Source organism: Capra hircus, chromosome 19, assembly GCF_001704415.2.
Source record: "Capra hircus breed San Clemente chromosome 19, ASM170441v1, whole genome shotgun sequence".
Lineage (NCBI taxonomy): Eukaryota > Metazoa > Chordata > Mammalia > Artiodactyla > Bovidae > Capra > Capra hircus.
In genome coordinates this window covers 17,667,592-17,688,745 of record NC_030826.1, presented here as the reverse complement: position 1 = coordinate 17,688,745, position 21,154 = coordinate 17,667,592, and the positions used below count along the sequence as shown (strand labels likewise).

Genomic DNA, 21,154 nt, shown 5'->3' with positions numbered 1-21,154 from the left:
CTCATGTACTTACTGGCCAGTTGCACATCTTCTTTGTAGAAATGTTTATTCACAGCCTTTTCTCATATTTTTATTATGTTATTTGTTTTTCTTTTTGAGCTGTAATAGTTATTTATATAGTCTATATACAAGGCCCTTATTGGGTATATGATTTTTTTTAAGTTACATCTTATTTCTTAATATTCTTTTTCATTATGAATATTTCATTATGAATATTTTTACAAAAAAATGTCTGTGTTTGGATTTTACTCTGCTATTGGGAAGACATACGTGGGTTTTGGGGCTTCTCAGGTGGCACCAGTGGTAAAGAACCTGCCTACGAATGCAGGAGCTGTAAGAGACCCACGTTCTATCCCTGGGTCAGGAAGATCCCCTGCAGGAGGGCATGGCAACCCACTCCAACGTTCTTGACTGGAGAAACCCCTGGACTTTGGAGCCTGGTGGGCTATGATCCATAGCATCGCAAAGAATCAGACACAACTGAAGTGACTTAGCATGCACACAGGAGGGTTTTGAGCAGAAATGTGATAAGCTTTGACTAAAACTTTGAAAAAGAGGCACTCTGGCTGCTACTTGGGCAAGAGTGGGGCAGGAGGAGGCAAGAGTAGAAGCAGAGAAACCAGTTAGGAAGCTACTACAATAATCCAAGATCGGGACAATGGTGTTGGAGATGATTAAAAGTGGTCTGCTTGCATTTTGGAAATAGAGCCAATGAGATCTACCGAAGGACTGGACACGGGGTGTGAAAGTGAGAGGGATCAAGAATGATCCACAGGACTTCCCTGGTGGTCCAATGCTTAAGAATCCACCCGCCAGTGCAGAAGACACAGGTTTGATCTCTGCTCCAGGAAGATTCCATGTGCTGTGAAGAACTAAGCCTGTGTGCCGCAACTACTGAGCCAAGTGCTCTGGAGCCTGTGAGCCACAACAAGAGAAGACACCGCGGTGAGAAGCCCATGCAACTAGAGAGAGAGTAGCCTCCTCTCGCTTCAGCTAGAGAAAGCCCAAGGGCAGCAGTGAAGACCCAGCACAGCAAAAAATAAGAATGCATCCCAGATTTTTTGCCTTATGCAACTATGAGGTTAGTTTGTCATTTGCTGAGATGGCAAAAATTTAGCTCCCTAAGGGGATGATCATGAGTCCTTTTTCATTTGAGATGCTTATTAGTCATCCACGTAGAGACTGAGGAAGACGTTCTCAGAAGTTCTGAGTCTAGAGGTTTGGGGAAAGTTTTGAGCTGGAGTCAGCAGCATGCAAACTGGTTGAGCAACAGGACTGGTTGGAATCACCGAGGTGGGGGGTGGTGGGGGTGAATGAAAAAGATGTCTAAGGACCGAGTATTTTAGGTATTTGTTACTGAGTGACACACCACCGTGAAACTTAGTGGCTTGAAATAACAGTTGATTGTGTCTCATAATCCTCTGGGGTCAGGAATTTGAGCAGGTGGTAGCTGCTGCAGGGTACTCCCTGTGACTTCAGCTGGGTCATTCCCTCTGCTCCATTTTCCTGGGCTCGGCTAGGAGACCCAGAAAGCCTTCACTCACGTGTCTCGTGCTTTGCTCCCTTGTGGCTTTTCTCTCTGTGAATGTTCCTCATTCAGGAGTCCAGCTCAAGCTTTGTTACAGCATGGCGGCCGACTTCCCCCAAGCAAACGAGGATGCTGCCAGGCCCCAAAGCTTAGGCCATCAACTGCCTGCTATTGGTCAATTCAAGTCATGCAACCAAAACCAATTCAGTTCAGGTCAGTTCAGTCGCTCAGTCACGTTCGACTCTTTGCGATCCCATGGACTGCAGCATGCCAGGCCTCCCTGTCCATCACCAACTCCTGCAGTTTCCCCAAATGCATGTCCATTGAGTTGGTGATGCCATCCAACCATCTCATCCTCTGTTGTCCCCTTCTCCTCCAGCCTTCGATCTTTCCCAGCATCAGGGCCTTTCCAAAGGAGTCAGTTCTTCCCATCAGTTGGCCAAAGTATTGGAGTTTCAGCTTCAACATCAGTCCTTGGGGAGGGGATAGAGATTGCCCCTCTTTTTTTTTAAATACTTATTTATTCCTTGTTTTTGGCTGTGCTGGGTCTTCACTGCTGCACTCAAGCTTTCTCTAGTTGTGGCGAGCAGGAGTTGCTCTCTAGTGGTACACAGGCTCCTCATTCTGGTTGATTCTCTTGCTGGGGACCATGGGCTGTAGAGCACACCAGCTCAGTAGCTGTGGCTCCTGGACTTGGTTGCTCTGCGGCGTGTAGGATCTTAGTTCCCTGACCAGGGACTGAGCCTTTGTCCCCTGGATTGCAAGGGGGATTCTTAATCACTGGACCACCAGGGAAGTTCCTGATGTTGTGTATCTTGATTGTGATGGTGGTTACGTGAGTATATACGCTTGTCAAAAAACTGTACTCTTAAAATGAGTTCCATTTATTGCTTATAAATTATACCTCAGTTAAGTTGAGTAAGTGAAAATTAACAACAAATTGAGTCAGTCAAACTCACCGTGTTGGCAAAATGTTAAAAAACTGGCAGCATCAAGTGTTGGTGAGGATATGGAGAAAGGAAAACTATTCTGTGTTATTGCTGGAAGTAAATATTGGTGCAACCACTGTGGAGAGCTAGTTAGTGAAATTATTTGGCAGTTTTCAGTAAGTCAAAGATGCATACACTTATAAGATAGCAATTCCATTCCTAAGTATGTACTGTGACCTAGAGACACCCTTACAGATGTATACCAGGGATGCCAGCTGACTGCACCAAAAAATTAGAAACGATCCCAATATTTGTCACCAGGAAAATAAATGGATAACTTTTGGTGTAGTCATTTACAAGAGCTGAGTAGGTGGATTTATTTGAACATGGATAGAACTAAAAACTACAAGGTTGCGTGACAAAAGTAAGATGTAGAGTGAGTTATATGATACCATTTATGTAAATTAAAGCCACATAACACATGTATGTTCATAAGCATGTGTATGTGTGTATAAAAGTATAAGAAGTGAGCTAGAAAGATGAACATCAAACTCATGACAGTGATTGACTGTGGGGAATGGAGGAGGGGAAGGGACAGGGTAAGTAGTAATTAAAGGGATTTTGACTTTATTCGTAATGTCATATTTTTAAAATAAATTTCCTTTTAAGGAACAATATTGTCAAAATATACTTTTTTGTATTTTTAGTATTTTTCATAGTAAATATTTTTAAAGGAAATATTCTTCTAGCAATCTTTCAAGAAAGCCGTTATGAAGAGTGTTGGCCTGAATCTGTCCATACTTCTTATGTATGTGCAAATAAACATATATACATATAGTTTATGTACATCATATATACACTATATGCAGGTAGCATATGGATATATATGTGTGTACAATTTTTGCATTAATAGGTTCCTACTATATATCCTATCCTAGTACTTGGTATTTCTTACACGTGGATATCATGGATGTTTTTTCATATTAGTAATATTGATTTAAATTTTCCTTAAACAATTCTGTGATATTTCGTTGTGTGGATGTGCCATGATTTATTTATTTATTTAACCCATTATCATTGATGGACATTTAAATAATTTTTTTAAACTAATATAAGCAACATGGTAGTAAAACCTCTTTTGACATATATATATTTGCATAGTAATGCAGTTACTTTCTCAGATAGATTCTGAGATGTGAAATTGTGGGTTAGAGCGAAACAGTCAATGTTTTAATAAATAAGACCAAATTTCCCTCTAGAGAAGACTGTCCATTAGAACTTTTGTCAGTGATGGAAATGTTCTGTCTGTATCTGTCCAACACCCTAACCACTAGCCACAGATGGCCACTGAGTACTGAAATGGGACTACGTGTGCCAAGGAACTAAAGTCTCTTTTGAAAAAAAATTTGCTTATTTATTTGGCTGTGATGGGTCTTAGTTGCTGCACTCAGGATCTTTGGTCTTCGTTGTGGTGTGCAGGAACTTCATGCAGCTATGGGACCTAGATCCTGACCAGGGGTCAAACCTGGGCCCCTTGCATTGGAAGCACCGAGTCTTAGCCACTGGACCACCAGGGAAGTCTCTGAAGTCCTAATTTTAATTCATTTTAATATCTACATGTGACTACAGCTACAGCTACTATGGGACCAGATTGTTGGTATCATTTTTCTTCCTCTCATCAGTTATGAAAGGAAACATTTGTTTTCCCTTTGCCTTCTTAGCATCAGAGAGTGCTCAAAATGTGTTCAGACCCTGAGAACAGAGTATAGTGTGGGAAGGCACGCTTTGAGGCCCACCCCTGCTTTTATTGGTTTATCTGTTTCATTTGATTGGCTTCCATGGATATTCATTATAAATTCTTGTGGTTTTTTTTGGTTGCACAGCATGAAGGATCTTAGTTCCCTGACCAGGAACTGAACCCGTGGCCCCTACAGTGGAAGCGTGGAGTCCTAACCACTGGGCCGCTAAGGGAAATCCTAATGATTTATTTTAGAAAAAGTTCTATGGCTGAAAAACTTGAAAAGGCCAAGTTACGGTCTTTCCAAGCCCCCTTCCAGCTCAGAGAAGCCAACTGATTAAGCAGGATTAGTGGAATGGCTCGGAGAAGGCAATGGCACCCCACTCCAGTACTCTTGCCTGGGAAATCCCATGGGCGGAGGAGCCTGGTGGGCTGCAGTCCATGGGGTCGCTAAGAGTCGGACACGACTGAGCGACTTCACTTTCACTTTTCACTTTCATGCGTTGGAGAAGGCAATGGCAACCCACTCCAGTGTTCTTGCCTGGAGAATCCCAGGAATGGGGGAGCCTGGTGGGCTGCCGTCTATGGGGTTGCATAGAGTCGGACGCGTCTGAAGCAACTTAGTAGTAGTAGTATTAGTGGAATGGCTGGATACAGAGAATAGTAGAATATCTGTGGACCTTGATATTAGAGCAAGAACATTACAAAACCTATGTGGAGTTCCGAATTGGTCATGTTTGGCTTAAGACTTGATGGCGAAGGTGAGGAGAAGTCACTCCACTGACTGTGGGCATCCTGAGTATCCGATTCCTCTCTTTCAGGGTAAAGACCCCAAAGCTGTCATCAGCATCAAGGACTTGAATGCCACCTTCCAGACAGAGAAGATTGGGAACCCCCACGGGCTGCAGATCACCTACCGGAGAGATAGCCATGTTCGGAACCTCTTTGTGTACCACGAGAATGGGAAGGTGAGAGGATGGCGTTGCCTCTCCATACTCCAGCTCAGCAGCCTCGAACCTTGCAGACGCAGCTCCCTGGCTCCCTGGCGCAGCAGCCTCTTGAGACGTGCCGCTGCTGTTCGCTTTCATCTGTTGTCACTTTCTGTGTTTGGCCACACTGTGTGACTTGTGGGATCTTAGTTCCCCAACCAGGGATCAAACTCGGGCCCATGGCAATGACAGCACCGAGTCCGAACCACCAAACCGTCAGGGAAGTCCCTGCTGTCACTTCTGGTTGGGACAGAGCAGAAGTTAAGGCAGAGCGAGATCTGGGAGAGGAACCAGGCGGGGACCAGGGGTGTGTCTGGATGGTGCACAGCCACCAAGGGCCATCCGGTTAGCAGACGGGACTATGCCCAGAGGTGGCAAATCAGGTGCAGCCAGAGATTCCAGATATGAGAGGAGGGATGACTCGAAGCTCAAACAGCAGTGCATCCCATGGCCTGCCTTCGCAGTGTGTGGTCCGGCACCAACTGCGTGAGCATCACCTGGGAGCTTGTTAGAACTAGTGTCTTGGGCCCATCCTGGACCTGCTGAGTTAAAACTGCGTTTTCACAGGATCCCTAGGTGATACTCAGGCACGCTGAAGTTTGAGAAGCACTATCAAAGGTCCAGGAAGTCAGCTCCGTCAGAGAAGAGCAGGCCAATAGTACAGCTGCAAAGACAAAAGCCGGCTCTAAATGGCAGGGTCATGTGACTGGGCAAGAGTCAGAGATGCTAAGTGGAGGTGAGGAGGTGCAAAGGTGGGGGCTGACGTTTTGTGATTTGCTATTAATTCTGTGCTGGGCACTTTTCTTGGTGATCACTATACATCATTTCTTTTCTTTTTAATTAATTAATTAATTAATTAATTTGCCTGCACCGTGCAGCATGTGGGATCTTCATTCTCTGACCAAAGATGGACCCATTGGAAGCATAGAGTCTTAATCACTGGACTGCCAGGGAAGTCCTGTACATCAGTTCTTAATCTTCAAAACAACCCTGGAAATGTTGTATCTCCATGTTACTAAGGCATGTGACTTCCTTGGTGGCTCAGCGGTAAAGAATCCACCTGCAATGCAGGAGTTTCAGGAGATGAAGTTTCAATCCCTGGGTCAGGAAGATCCCCTGGAGGAAGCCATGGCAACCCACTCCAGTATTCTTGCCTGGAGAATCCCATGGACAGAGGAACCTGGCGGGTTACGGTCCAGAGCATCTCGAAGGGTCACACATGACTGAAGCAACTTAGTACCCATGCACTGAGGCATGGGTGTGTTAAGTAATTTGCTCAGAGTCATGTGGCCGATGGTTCCTGAACCCTGCACCTGTCTTACCATCCCATGTGCCTCTGCTGGAGGAAGACCCTTGCCAGCAGGAGTCAGAAACTAGATACAGGGTCTGGATCTTCCCAAGAGGCCCCAGCACTGGGATACTGACCGTGGCTCGTCCTCCTAGCAGGCTTCCTGCTCTCTCCAGCCTCTGGGCTGACTTCCTGGCGTGGTCTGAAGAGCTGGGGTTTGGAGTCAGAAGTTGGGACCCTGCTTCTGCCACTCCCTTGTGTGTTACGAGGGCAGGTCCCTTCCCCTCCCAAGTCTGCCTGTGTATGGTTGATAATACCCACTTCCTGGAGGGGTCTTGAGGATCGAGAGACTCTGAACCATGAATGTGAATGCATCTCATTACTGAGAAGTGCATTGTAAACATTAGTTGTCACTGTTGTTATTTGTTCATGATTGTGGCAGCAGCGGAAGACAAGCTCTTGCGAGCCTTTCCTGATCATTTCTGTGTTCAGGACTTCACTCTTTCAGTAAATCCTTATAGCGCCCCTCCCTGCAACGTGCACAGCACTGGGGTGTGTAGTGAATGGGCTTCTGGGATCTCATAGTCTTGGGAAAGAGACAGATGGGGAAATAGGCACTGAAGATACTGTGTGATGATGCCGGTAGCGGCCGTGCTAGAGACACACAGGAGACATGTAAGTAGCCTAGTCTGGGGGAGGGGCACTCTAAAAGGCTATCCAAAGAGGGAGGTTCTACTTAAGAACTGTGTGAGTATGCTGAGAAGGAGAACACTCAAACCAGCTTAAAAGGGTCATGCGTGGAAAAGAAACAGGGGTATTTATTTCAAAGGACAGAAGCATGGTTGGGCCACCTGAGAGGCTAGAATTAAGAACTGTGATGTGTGTGATTCTGTGTGTGTTTGGAGAGAGAGAGAATACACTCTTAACAGGAACACGTTGTTCTATAAAACCAGGAGTGCAAGTAACGTCTTGCTTCTTTGTTTCTCTAAATGCAAGGATCTCATTCCCCAAACTGCCAAGAAGTCTAGTGCCACTCATTTTTCTCGGCTCCCTCCATTGGCTTTTCCAGAATCTTGGGACTCGTGCAGTCCAGGAGACATGCTGGAGATCCCTGGCTCTCAGTCCATGCCGGGCTCACTGCTGTGGCCCCATGTCCAGACTAACTGGATACCAGTGGCTACCTCTCCATGCCCATCGCTGCTAAAGGACTTTTGCTGAGGTGCCCACGATCTCAGACACTTATGGTACCTGACTCCTTCCCACTGGCCCAGCTGTAGAGCAGCTGACAACCTGGTTCCGGCCAGTCTCCTCTCCCTGATGATGCCGCAGCTTCTCCCTTAGATGGGCATAAATGGGGGGCCAGAAACTCACGCCTGCAGAAGCCAGGTGAGCAAATTAAAAGTAAAGTGGACAGCCTTAAGTCTGTGGCAAACAGGAACACGTGTATAGAGAACTGAAACAGGCAAAACTTAAGGACAAACCAAGCTGTATGCAGGTTGGATTTGTGACTGGAAGAGTCTTTCCAAAGTGAAGGCCTGGGGGGGTCTTCCGTGGGGATGACCCCCTTCCCTTAGTGCCTGAAACCCTATAAGGTTCTTCATGCCCTGGTCAAGAGAGTTTAGGAATATTGAACCAGCAAAGCTTGGCCTAAAACGGAGGAAAGGTACTGATGTTTCATACCTTTGAAACCAAGTTCAAATGAATTTCTCAATCATTGTATTGCATCCGAGTGCAGCACGGCAGCTATTTGAGCAGGTCTTTCCTCTCCTCTTCCATACTCCTGTGAGACAGAATCCGATAAGCCCTGTTCAGCCCCTGTGCTGGTCCAGCCCTCATCCATTTTCTGTGGCCAAGAAGGGGTAGGACATAGCAGCAAGTGTGACTGCAACTGTGGATGGGTGGTGTGCGGCTGAGAATGGATGGGGCATTTTTCATAGAATCAGGGTTTGGGTGGAGCAAAAATCTATTCCATCTAAACTCACTCTCAGGATGAATACAATGTTCTAGATAAAAGGTGTATCAAGGGTGAGGGCAGAGAGGTGGGTGAGGCAGAATGTTCCAAGAGAAGGGAAGAACATGGGGGCAGCGATTGCAAATGATTTTGTATGGAAAGAGCTCAGAGAGGAAAGTGGAAGTGACAGTGTTAGTCACTCCGTCCTGTCCAACTCTTTGTGACCCCACGGACTGTAGCCCACTAGGCTCCTCTGTCCATGGCATTCTCCAGGCAAGAATACTGCAGTGGGTAGCCGTTTCCTTCTCCAGGGGATCTTCCCAACTTAGGGATAGAACCTGGGTCTCCTGCAGATTCGCAGGCAGAATTTTTACTGTCTGAGCTGTCAGGGAAGTCCAGAGGGCAAAGTAAGTCATACTAAAGAACTTAAGGCTCTTCCCCTGAGGGTAGTGGAGAGGACTCCAAGCTAGACTCAGTTAGATTTGCAATTTGGAAATCACTCTGGCTGCCGTAAGGACTGAATGAAGAGCTGCAGAGCAGAGGCAGAACCAGCTGGAATAACGGGTTCAGCAGGTGAGAGACGAGGGTGGATACTGCTGAGGGAGGCGCTCTCCCAGAGGGACACAGGAGGTCCATGCCAGCTTCGGCCTAAGTTGCACTCCAGGTAATGAGCATTGTATTGATGGCGCATCCCCAGGAACACCTGCCCCCACCTGAAAGCTGGTCTTTGACATCTGAGGACCTTTGCTCCTCAACGTGTCTCCCAGTGACCAGCAGCTCATCATCTGTGAACTTGTTAGGAATGCAGAATCTCAGGCCCCACCCCAAACCCACTGAATTCAAATCTGCATTTTAACGAGATCCTCGGGTGATGCATACACACAGTAGCAAGAGCCAAGCACTGTGCTGGGCCACTGCATAACTCCTGTGCGGTTGGCCTTGGTCCTTTCCCATGGCTCTGGGGATCTGTTTCCCACTTGCTCGGGTGACGCCCTGGGTTCTGGCACCATCCTCCCAGGTACCTGGGATCAGCCTGAGTAGGACTCGGGGGTGTGCATGTGCCCAAACCTGAAGATCCAGCTGGCTGCCTGCTGCCAGCCTCAGCTGCCCGCATCCCCCTGGCCCCCACTGGCTCTCAGTCTCATTGACTGTCTGTCTGTCCTTTGCCTGTCTCTCTGCAGGAGATAGTGGACTGGTTCAACGCCCTCCGTGCAGCTCGTCTCCAATACCTAAAAATGGCCTTTCCTGAGCTCCCAGAGTCTGAGGTGAGCTAAATGCAGACCCCAACTTCCACGGCTCCTATCTGCCACCTCCTGTGCTCCTGGTTGGCTGACCTCAAAGACACACAGAGGCCAGACTCAGTTTGACTGCAGCAAAGACCTTGAGCCTTGGGGTTGGGGACCTCAGCGGGAAACCAAAAGCTTTCTCCTGGGGAGGCGGGGGGTATGGCCTCACTGTTGGCAAGGCAGTCTCCAAAAAGCAGATCAGACTCTCCCTTTCGGGATCCGTCACTCACAGTGTCAAAAGGCTCAGGATTTGGGCATCTCTTCCTGACTTCTCCCACTGCAATGTACAAATGGTCCCTCACATACTGCTTACAACGTGCTTCTAAACCTGGTTTATCTTGTCATCCCTTTTATCTAACCGTCCTTTGTGGCCAGCAGTTAGGTGAGGTGATTATTCCCATTCCAGTGATGCGAAATTGAGTCCCAGGAAGGTCAAGTGTGTAACCGAAGGTGTTCTTCCCACTTGAACATCCCCTACTTTGCCCTTTCCTAGCCTGCTTTTAGGAAGGCAGTGGGATCTTTCCCATTATCATTCTAACAGAAAGAGTCTGCCTTTCTTGGCCAAGGTGACAGTGAGCCTGAGAAGTTCATTTCAGTTGTCTTCAGAGGTCTGGGGCATCCATGTACCTCCCTCAGGCTTGGCTGGGGAAGCTGTATAGAGTGGGCCGGAGGGTGTGAGCTGGGAGGCCCGGGCCCTTGTGGATGCTCTGCTGCCCCATTATCATTCTAACAGAAAGAGTCTGCCTTTCTTGGCCAAGGTGACAGTGAGCCTGAGAAGTTCATTTCGGTTGTCTTCAGAGGTCTGGGGCATCCATGTACCTCCCTCAGGCTTGGCTGGGGAAGCTGTATAGAGTGGGCCAGAGGGTATGGAGCTGAGAGGCCTGGGCCTTTGTGGATGCTCTGCTGCTGACATGCTGTGTGACCACTGCAGGTGGAGCTGCCTCTCTGAGCATCTGTTCCCACATGTGTAAGGCGGCGCTTGGTCTGGGTCATCTTCAGGGCCTCTTCTAACTCTGAGGTGCTGTGCTCTAGTCCCTAGGTTAGGCCTGCTCTGGAAGGATTTTGTAAGAGATAGGGGGTGGAAAGACCATGTTAATCGTGTGACTTTTTTTTTGGCCATACCACCCAGCATGTGGAGCATTATTTCCCTGATCAGGGATGGGACCTGGGCCCCCTGCAGTAGAAGTGCAGAGTCTTAACCACTGGACCACCAGGGAAGTCCCATTCCTGGGACTTTCTTATTCCCAACTGTTAGACCCTTCTTGAAAGCCTAAGTGCTCCTTAATTCCCCAGTTTGCAGGGAGCAAAGTGTCTGGAACAGGGGTCCTCTCCAGACCTAGGGATGCACTGAGACGGCACGTCTCCACGAGTTCCTCCAGCCAGGCCTGGCTCAGGGCCCTCCCGGCCTGCAGAGTCAGCAGCCATAGCGGGTGAATGCCCACTTGCATGGGCGTGGCGTGGGGGTGCTGACTGCTGCCTGGAGACACTGAGGACAAACTGCAGACGCCCCGCCTCATTGTCTGGGCAGCTCTCCAACTCGCCCGACCCATGCGGGGGAAACTGGGCTTTGGTCAGCATCCTCAATGTCCTCTTCCTCCCGCCTCCACTATCGTTACCCCTTTTCCTCCCCTAGTTTCCTCCCCGCCTGCCTCTCTCCCCGTCTTTTCTCCCCCCATGTCTACATAGGGTGTGAGGTTCTGAGCAACCACCCAAGTCTTGCCCGAGCTCAGGGATCCAATGCCAGAAACCTGGGGGACCCCAGTGGGATTGTGGTCCTGTAAAAAGAAACACATGGACCCGAAGGCAGGGAAGCTGATGTGTCATGCAAAGCAAGTGGCCTCACCTCTCCAAGCCCCAGTTTACTCATCTGTCACCACTGGGACAGTCCCTGCCTCCAGGGCTGCATGTGTCCAGTGAGCCAAGGCGTCTAAGGTGCAGGGCATAGTACCCCATTCCTGGCCTCTTTCTCCTTCTCAAGGCCTAGATTCACCCTGCTCTGGCTTCAGTTCAGACGACTGAGCGATTAGGACTCTTGTCTTTGCTCCAAATGAAGGAATTAAAGCCTACAGAATGCACTTTAGGGAAAGGGGAGTGGTGTCCTCTATATTTTTGGTTTCTCATTCACAACTTTCTCCCTTCAGACTTCCCATTCCTACTCCCAAACCTTACATCGCCTTTGCCCCTGCTCTCGACCCAGGCTCCGTTCTCATCTGAAGCTCTAGACTTGCCAGTTTGAAACCCTGGAGCATAGGAGGCCAGTGTCAATCCCTGGAAGCTTCTCTGAGCGTAGGACGGTCTTGTAGATCACATAATGCGGTATCCTTATTACACAGAAGGAAACAGGCCGAGAGAGGTATAAGGTCTTACCAAGGTAACACAGCTGGTTGAGGTCAGACCTGGAGCTAGAACTCAAGTCTCCTGACTCCCAGTCCAGAGCTTTCTCTACTTAATGCATCCTGCCATCGCCTTCTATGGCCCTGGCTCAGAATCCCTGCCAATGCCCAGGTCTTGGCCAAGGGCCTGATCAGAAGGTTCTGGCATATTTATACTTGAGCATCACAGAGTAGCAGCATCTTAGAGCTACTACTAGGGTCTGGCTGGTGTCTGTTGGCTCTCGGTGGCGAAAGTTCATCCTACCGGCGACATGTCTTCGGGAAAATCCTCAGTGACTTTTCTGAGGTGTTGTTTCTTCATACAGAGCATGAAAATGATAACATCCACCTCACAGGGTGGTTGAGAATTACACGCAGAGTCTGACACACAGTCAGTCAGTCAGTTCAGTTGCTCAGTCGTGTCCAGTTCTTTGTGACCCCATGGACTGCAGCACACCAGGCTTCCCTGCCCATCACCTATTCCCGGAGCTTGCTCAAACCCACATCCATCGAGTCGGTCACGCCATCCAACCGATGACACACAGTAGATACTCAGAATACAACCCCCCCTGATACCAGGAGGGTCTCCTCAGAGCCTGACCTGCGTCCTCCTCCTGGAATTGCTGAAAGAACCCTTAACCTAAGTCTTTATACCAAGACTTAGCTGTGTTGATTAGCTCTGCAGACATCTGGGGTGCTGTTGTCGGGCTCTGTCGAAATGTTAGCGTTGCATCCATACCAAATATAACCATGTGCACACATCCTTCCCCATTGCAAACTTCCCCCTTTGTTGGGGAGCCAAGTTCACTGGGGAAGCTCGGCCTCTTGGGTGGGAGGCAGGGGGTCAATGTGTGTCTCTCTTCCCCCAGCTTGTGCCCCTCATCACCAGGAACTATCTCAAACAAGGCTTCATGGAAAAGACCGGTCCGAAGGTACATCCCATGTTCCCGGGGGGGACTTTCATGGCCTCAGTCCCAGTGGGCAGTGGGGCCAAAGTGGGGAGGTGGGAAAATGAGGAACCAGGGGCAGGGAGGAGGGAGGAAGCGGAAGTAAATGGACTTTTGTGAGTTCCAGGGGTGAAGGACCAAGTGGAGACAGGGTGGCTGGAGGGTGGTCCAGCCTCACTGCAGATGCTTCTCCCTGCAACTGGGCATCTTCCTTCTTGATCAGCATCACCATCAGTGGCTCTCATCTTTACACCATCTAACTGACCCTGTTCTTGGGAAAGCACAGCTGAAAAGGGAAAGCAGAGCTGAAAAGCACAGCTCCTTTGGGGGGCAGCTCTTGAACACTTGTGTGCTCCAAGCTGGGGCCCTACCAGGACCGTTCAAGTGAGGCAGGACTAGTGACTGGTCTGAGAGAACTCACCTCGGTACCTGTGCTTGGATGCCAGTGAGGCCCCTGCCACCCCAGGACGTCTCCGACCCAGCCTGGATGCTGGTGGGGTGAAGCTCCAAGCCAGAAGATGGAGATGGTGGGGGGTTGCGCAGAGGGGGCGGTGCAGGGAAGCGGGGAAGGGAGGAGGAGAAGGAAGAAAGAAGCAAGCAGATGTGTGTGCTCTCAGCTGTGTCTGACTCTTTGCGACACCATGGACTGTAGCCTGCCAGGCTCCTCTGTCCATGGGATTTCCTAGGCAAGAATACTGGAGTGGGGTGTCATTTCCTTCTCCCAGAGAAAAGCAGAGGAACTCCCTAAAAAAAAGAAAAAAAGAAAAAACCCCAAAGCAACGGCTTTCCGATGCTTTTTTTTTTTTTTTTTAAGGTGTAATAACGCTGACGCGATGTTTGTTAAGATGACAGTGAAAAGTGTTAGGCAGTCACAGTAAAGGAAGCCTCAGACGGCTGGGTAAAGGGTTGCAGGTTTTCGTCCTTCACCAGCTGGTGGCACCGCCCCTGTGGCTCTTAGGGGGACTTTCCTTCCCCTGACCTAGGTTAGAATTTGGCCAAGGCCAGGGCTTTCAGAAGCGCTGAGCAGTAGCCACTTCTGATTTCCCAGGTTCCTTTTTCTGAGATGTCTTGTCCACAGCCTGAGAAAGAGGAAAATGCTTCTTCCAACGCACATAGGCAGAGGCTGGAGGCTGCAAGGGAAAGCTGGGGTGGAGGAGGGTGTTTGGAGCCGTCAGAGCTCGAGGCCAGGGGGTGGGGCGAGCACTGGGGTGTCCGACTGCCAAGCCAGGAACTGACCGGCTCCCTCGTCCTGGCCCAGGCTGGCCCTCTGACCTCTGTGCCTCACCCCTGCCTGGCCAAGCCTGATACAAAGTTCCCTCTTCTGCAGCAGAGAGAACCTTTCAAGAAAAGGTGGTTTGCTCTGGATTCCCAAGAGCGCAGGCTGCTTTATTACAAGAACCCACTGGTAAGAGTCACTGATGGCCCCTCTGCTGAGCACCAGCAGGCAGCGGTGGGGTCAGAGCTGGTCGGGGACCATGGGGATGCGACAGGGCTGGAGAGACCCAGCGAGAGACGCCCCTCCATCACTGGTTGTCTCTAAGTCATCCTGTGCATGACACTGTGCTCTCCCTCACCTTCAGGAAGTCCTTCACGTGTATCCAAAAGCTGCCAATGTAGCCAAGAGAGGGGCTCCCCATCCTCTAGTCTCCAGGGCTGCCTTCCAACATGGAGGCTGTGGAGAGTCACGGTTGGGAGTAAGAGCTCTAGAACTTGACTGTCTGGGCTCTGGGACCAGCCCTGCCACTTTTGGGGGTGCACCCGTGGCATTTTGGCAGAGCACTCAGTTCTCCTTGCCTCAGTTTCCTCAATCAGGAGGTGACTTAATAACACTGCCGTCTTCAGAGGTTGCCCTGAGGATTAGTCTATGAGTTACTATACATAAAGCACTTGAATTAGTGCAGAGTTCAGTTCAGTTCAGTTGCTCAGTCATGTCTGACTCTTTGCGACCCCATGGACTGCAGCATGCTAGGCCTCTCTGTCCATCGCCAACTCCCAGAGTTAGCTCTCCATAAACACTGAGTATGGGACTTCCCACGTGGTGCTAGTGGTAAAGAACCCGTCTACCAATGCAGGGGACCTAAGAGGTGCAGGTTCGATCGCTGGGTTGGGAAGATTTCCTAGAGAAGGGCATGGCAACTCACTCCAGTATTCTTGCCTGGAGAATCCCATGAACAGAGGAATCTGACGGGCTACAGTCCATGGGGTCACAAAGAGTCTAACGTGGCTGAAGTCACTTAGCATGCACACACGCAAACATTAAGTATCATTTAAACAGATGTTGTTGTTTAGTTGCTAAGTCGTGTCTGACTCTTTGTGACTCCATGGACCGCAGCCTGCCAGGCTCCTCTGTTCATGGGATTCCCCAGGCAAGGATATGGAGTGGTTTGCGGTGCCCTCTTCTATGGGATCTTCCTGACCCAGGGATCCAACCGACCTCTTCTGCTTTGCAGGCAGGTTCTTCGCCACTGAGCCACCAGAGAAGCTCATTTAAACAGAGGCTGTGTGTGATTTCCTTTATAGTTTGAGCCTTTTAAAGTCAGGGGTCCACTTAGCTGAAATCCCCAACAGAGCCCCCCACCCAACACACACACAGCCCTCTTACTAAGATGGACCTGGGGGCTCTCAGGCCTGCAGGTGGCCCTCTGCCCCAGGTGTGGCCTCTGAGGACCTCTGTCCTCTCTTTTCAGGATGCCTTCGAGCTGGGCCAGGTGTTTCTTGGGAGCAATGAACAGGGGTACCAGGTATTTGAAGACCTGCCCAAGGGCATCCGAGGAAACCGCTGGAAAGCTGGCCTCACCATCGTCACCCCCCACCGGAGGTTCGTCTTCACCTGCCCCAGCGAGAAGGAGCAGCGTGAATGGTTGGAGAGTTTTCGAGAGGTCCTCTCCAGCCCCTTGACGCCCCTCAACCTCCTTGGTAAGATACAGGGCCCTGCGTGTGTTCCTTTGGCCAAGGAAAGTGGGCCGAAAGGGGCTTCTTTGCTTGGGTTCAGCTGTGAGTCCTGAAACCGGGGTCATGGCTCCTGACTGCCCTCTTTCCCTTTTCTTCTCTTCTGGCCCAACAGAAGTTCAGACAGTGCACATCATTGCCCGAAAACCCTCTCTGTCCACGTTAGGTTCCTCTACCGGGAGGCCTTCCCTAGTGGCATCCGGATGAGCTTCGTCTTGGTAGAGCTGTCGCTTTTGTTCAGTTTCTAAGCTGTGCCTGACTCTTCTGCGATCCCGTGAACTGTAGCCCTGCCAGGCGCCTCTGTCCGTGGGATTTCCCAGGCAAGATTACTGGAGTGGGTTGCCATCTCCTCCTCCAGGGAATCTTCCCAACTCAGGGATCGAACCCACAGCTCCCACATTGGCAAGCGGGTTCTTTACCACTGAGCCCCCAGGGAAGCCCGAACTATCGCTTAGGTCCCGTTTTCTACCCTGCTCCCTCCCAGGAGCCGAGCAGCCTCTCTGCCCCTCCGATCCCTGCCCCTGAGTCCCTTTTCCCGTGAGAAATCCTCGGCCTGTTAGGAAGGTCACACCCGCCGGCAGCTCCTGGGATTCTGGGTTCCTCCCCACTCAGAGGGAAGGCTATTTTTAGGGTGCTGCTCTTCTCTGGGCCCTGGTCTGTCTGCTCCTTTCCTGCTCCTCCCCTTTGCCCCAGATGTGTCTCAAGCAGGCTTCCCCATCTGCAGACAGCCTCATGGAAGGAGGGGAGACATTCTGAGCAGGAAACTTCTGGCCCAGGGCTTTCTGGCTCCTGGGACACCGAGGAGAAGTTCCGTGTTTGGAAAAGTAGAGCCTGAGTAGGTGACCCCACGCGGCCCCTGGGGAGAAACCCTGGTGCCCTTTGAGTCTGACCAGGATAAACACAGACTTGCTTCACTCTCCAAAAATCCCAAAGCTGAAGGGCCTCTGAAATGGACTGGGAAGTTGTTAACGAGGAACAGTAGCTGGTGTTCTTCCCCGCCCACCCCGGGGGGCCTGTGCTTCTGAGTCTCTGCTGCCGTCTGTTTCTGCTTTTCTCTCCTCTGCTGTGTGTGTGTCCCCTTCATCTACCACTTTCTGGTCTGTTTTTTTATTCTGTTTCTCTCTGTCATTGCTCCCCTCTCCTCTTGCCGTCCCTTCCCTCCAGTGGGACTACGCTGGCACAGCCACACCCCCAGCCCTCTTTTTGTTCCCTTTGTAGCTGTGTCAACAGAGAGTGACTGCAGCCACAGGTGACCCACTGGCCACCCAGCGCGCCTGGTGGAGAGTTGCCACTTCAGCCTTGGGGGCCCCGCAGGAGTGCCCCCCCCAAGTCAGCAGCTGTCACGGGCAGTGAACTCTGCCAAGACCAAAGCTTTGGCCTTTACCTGCTGGCTCCCTGGGCCTCCCCACTACCCTAGGGGTCTGGGGAGCTGGTAAATGTCCTCCGGGCTCAGGACACCGGGAATGAAGGCACTGCAATGGGAAGGCACCCATGGCATCAGCCAAGCTTGCTGAAAAAAACAGAAAACAACAAAAAGTTTAATCTGAATCCAACCAGGAGGAAACAATCGGACAAGTCCACATTAGAGGAATTCTGCAAAACGACTGGCTAGACACTTCAACACTGCCAGTATCATGAAAGGTCAAGTAGTCTGAAAACTGTTCTAGATTAGACAAGACTAAAGAGACATAGCCACAAAGTGCAATTCATGATTCTTGATTAGATCTTGGATTTTAAAAGAAACAGGTTTTGAGATGTAATCGAGATAACTGGGGAAGTTCCAATATGGATGTATATTAGCTAGAAGTATTGTGATATTGTGCTGTATTTGTGTAGGAGGATGCTCTTGTTCTTAGGGATTCTGAAGTGGTCAGGGATAAAATATAATATGTCTACAACTGACCTAAATGGTTCAGCAAAATATAAATGTATTTGTACATACAGAGTATATACATAGATAAAGTGTGTATTTATGAAAAAGAAAGTCTGTGTACACACACACTCAGGGGGAGAGAGACAAAGCTGACCACTGTGCAAAATGTTAGCAACTTCATCTAGGTGAGGTATAGCTGGATGCTTATTGTCCAATTCATGCAAACTTCCTACAGGCTTGAAAGTTTTCGAATTTAAAAGTTAGGGTGAAATTACTTTAAAAGCATCCACTTTTCACTCTTCAAAAGTAGTAAGTTTTCCCATGAATCGAAAATGTTCCTGGGAGAGTTCTACCTTTGTGCACATCTTAGTAGCTAATACATAAGAACAAACAACCCCCCTCCCCTCAAAGCACAGTGTTCCCATCCACACACTCTGGAAGGAAAGAAGGAGGACAAGACAACTCAGCTGGACTCCAGGGGGAGAGCTATCCAGCCTGAATGCCATGTCTGGCCCTGCCACTAATGCATGTGTGCGTGCTCAGTCCCCTGGTCGTGTCCCAGTCGTGTCTGACTCTTTGCGACCTGGTGGACTGTATCCCACCAGGCTCCTCCATCCATGGGATTTTCCAGGCAAGAATACTGGTGCCACGAATGAGACTGTTGGAAAACTCACTTCCCCACTTCTGTGCCTTGGTTTTTCTCTTTCAAACGAGGAAGTTGTAGCAACTGCTAAAATTCAATGGAAGCAACAGCTATTTCTGAGCACCTCCCAGGTGCCAGGCTCTGCACGGGCAGGAACCAGATGACGCAGTCCCTGCTGTCACAGATTTCAGCCCGCCAGACAGCAGCCCTAACAGAGGGCAAGACAATGAGGCAAGTGTCCAGAAAGGGGATGTGTGGGCCGCTGCAGGGTGTGTGGCAACGGGGTTCACCCTGAGCGGGAGGAGGGAGCCTCCTTCTTCTCTCAGAAAGTGACGTCTAAGTCGAAACCTTAAACTCTTCAGAGGTTAGTCAAAGAGAAGAGGGCCAGGAAAACACTCTAGGGTAAGGGAGGAAAATGTTCAAAGGCTCCCAGATGGGCAAGAGGAACGGAAAGAAATCGCGGGTGGCTGCAATGTTAGAGAAATAGATCACCCAGGTCTAGGCTCTATGATTCATTATCCCTTCGAGTGACGTGAAGAAAGACATTGTTTTCATTTCAGTGGAGACCCACAGGGTTGGGAGGGTCTTTAAGAGAGTCTCTGCTTTTTCATGGGATTTTCCTTTGATCAGAGGACAAGCAACATCATTGAGGCTTCCTGACTGCCCAGATGAAGACATGCTTGCTTCCTCTTCTATCCCCTAAAGCACCTTGAAAATGTCTGTTTCAGCACCTGCTGGGCTGTATGTATATTAAGGGTCATGTTACTTGCCTGCCTTTTTTTTTTTTTCTAACCACACTGTTACATTCTGTTGGCTGTACTCTGCTAAGTTCTGAGAATGAGAGACTCAATAAAGGAGCTTGTGGTCCTGAGAAGAAGAAAGAGAAGGAAACAGGCAATAACAAAACTACTTGGAGGAGCAATTTGGGATTCTTAGGAGCCCCTCAGAGGGGCCGAGAACAGATATGAGATGGAGACTTCCTTGGTGGTCCAGTGGTTAAGAATTGCCTGCCAATGCAGAGGACATGGTTCTATCTCTGCTCTGGGAAATTCCACTTGCCACGGGGCAGCTAAGCCCACTTGCCGCAACTAAGACCTGATGCAGCCAAGTAAGTAAATATTTAAAAAAGAACACTTTATTCAAGATGGTGGGACACTTGTACACCCATGGCTGATTCATGTCGATGTATGGCAAAAACCACCACAATATTGTAAAGTCATTCCCCTCCAATTAAAATTAATTAATTTTTTTTTTAAAAAAAAGAAAGAGAACACTTTATTAAAGAGAAGAAGCTTGGCAAACTTTAAGTAGAATAAATACAAAGAAAGTCACACTCAGGTACATTACTGCCAATCTGCTGAAAACCAAAGATAAAAATTTTGAAAGCAGCCAGTGAAAAATGATACATTACATACAAGGAAATACTGTTTCTAATGAGAAACAAAGGAGGCCAGAAGACAGTGAAAATAAATTTTTAAAGCTCTAAAAGGAAAAAAATCAGGGAGGGGACATATGTGTACCTATGGTGATTCGTGTTGATGTTTGGCAGAAACCCAACACATTACTGTAAAGCAATTATCCTTCAATTAAAAATAAATTTTAAAAATTAAAAATAAGATTACAAAAGGAATTAATTTCTAAGGAAAAAAATCAAATTAGAACACTAGAAAAAACATCTTTCAAGAATGGCATCACAGACTCGATGGACATGAGTCTGAGTGAACTCCAGGAAATGGTGATGAACAGGGAGGCCTGGCGTACTGCAATTCATGGGGTCGCAAAGAGTCGGACACGACTGAGTGACTGAACTGAACTGAACTGAACTGAGATAGATATTGGGGCTTCCCTAGTGGCTCAGATGGCAAAGAATCTGCCTGCAATGTAGGAGTCCTGGATTTGATTCCTGGGTCAAGAAGATTTCCTGGAGAAAGGAATGGCTACCCACTCAAGTATTCTTGCCTGGAGAATTCCAGATATATATATCTGGAATTCTATATAGATAAAGCAAAAAATCTTTAGAAAAGAAGGCAAAATATCACTGAATTGAACACCTAAAATGATTAAAATGGTAAACTTCCTGTTGGTTATATTTTATCACAATAAAAAATGCATAAAGGTAGATTTTTATTTTTTAAAGGCAAACAAAACACATTTCCCATAAAGATAAGTATAGATTTCTGACAGAATTATAGTATAAGAAGTACTAAAGAAAGTCCTTTGAGGTAGAAGGAAATGATACCAAACAGAAACTCTGATCTGATCTATAAAGCGTAATAGAGATGGTAAAGATATAAGTAAATAAAAGGCTGCCTATTTAAAGCAAGAATTACATGTGTTATGGTTCATAGCATCTGTAGAGGTGATGTATATGACAACTACCTCATGGAGGCCTGGAGGGGAAGTAAATGGAACCACACACTTCAAGCTTCTTATATTTTACAAGAAGTGATGCAAAAGGAAGTCTAAGTAGATTGTGAAAAGTCAGGGATGTCTGCTGTAATTCTTAATGAATCACTAACTTGTAGTGCAAAGAGGTATAGCTAGAAAGCTAACAAGGAAATTAAAACAGAATTTTTAAAAGCATTTGATTAATCCAGAAGAAGGCAGGACAGGAAGGACAAAATGAATAAAGAATAGATGGGACAAGCTGAAAATAAAGAG

At 48.6% G+C, this 21,154-nt stretch overlaps 1 protein-coding gene across 5 annotated transcripts in view; it reads left to right on the top strand.

The window, feature by feature from the left end:
• ADAP2 (ArfGAP with dual PH domains 2) overlaps window positions 1-17,918 on the top strand; it is a 29,162-nt gene extending 11,244 nt beyond the window's left edge. For 3 of the 5 annotated variants that reach the window (XM_018064258.1, XM_013971931.2, XM_018064261.1), the window contains 6 exons: window positions 5,017-5,163; window positions 9,605-9,688; window positions 12,951-13,013; window positions 14,287-14,433; window positions 15,716-15,944; window positions 17,196-17,918. In XM_018064258.1, coding sequence (XP_017919747.1) covers window positions 5,017-5,163; window positions 9,605-9,688; window positions 12,951-13,013; window positions 14,287-14,433; window positions 15,716-15,944; window positions 17,196-17,230 — 705 coding nt within the window. In that variant the 3' untranslated portion in view covers window positions 17,231-17,918. The remainder of the gene's footprint in view (window positions 1-5,016; window positions 5,164-9,604; window positions 9,689-12,950; window positions 13,014-14,286; window positions 14,434-15,715; window positions 15,945-17,195) is intronic. The other 2 variants (XM_018064259.1, XM_018064260.1) reach the window with 2 other exon arrangements.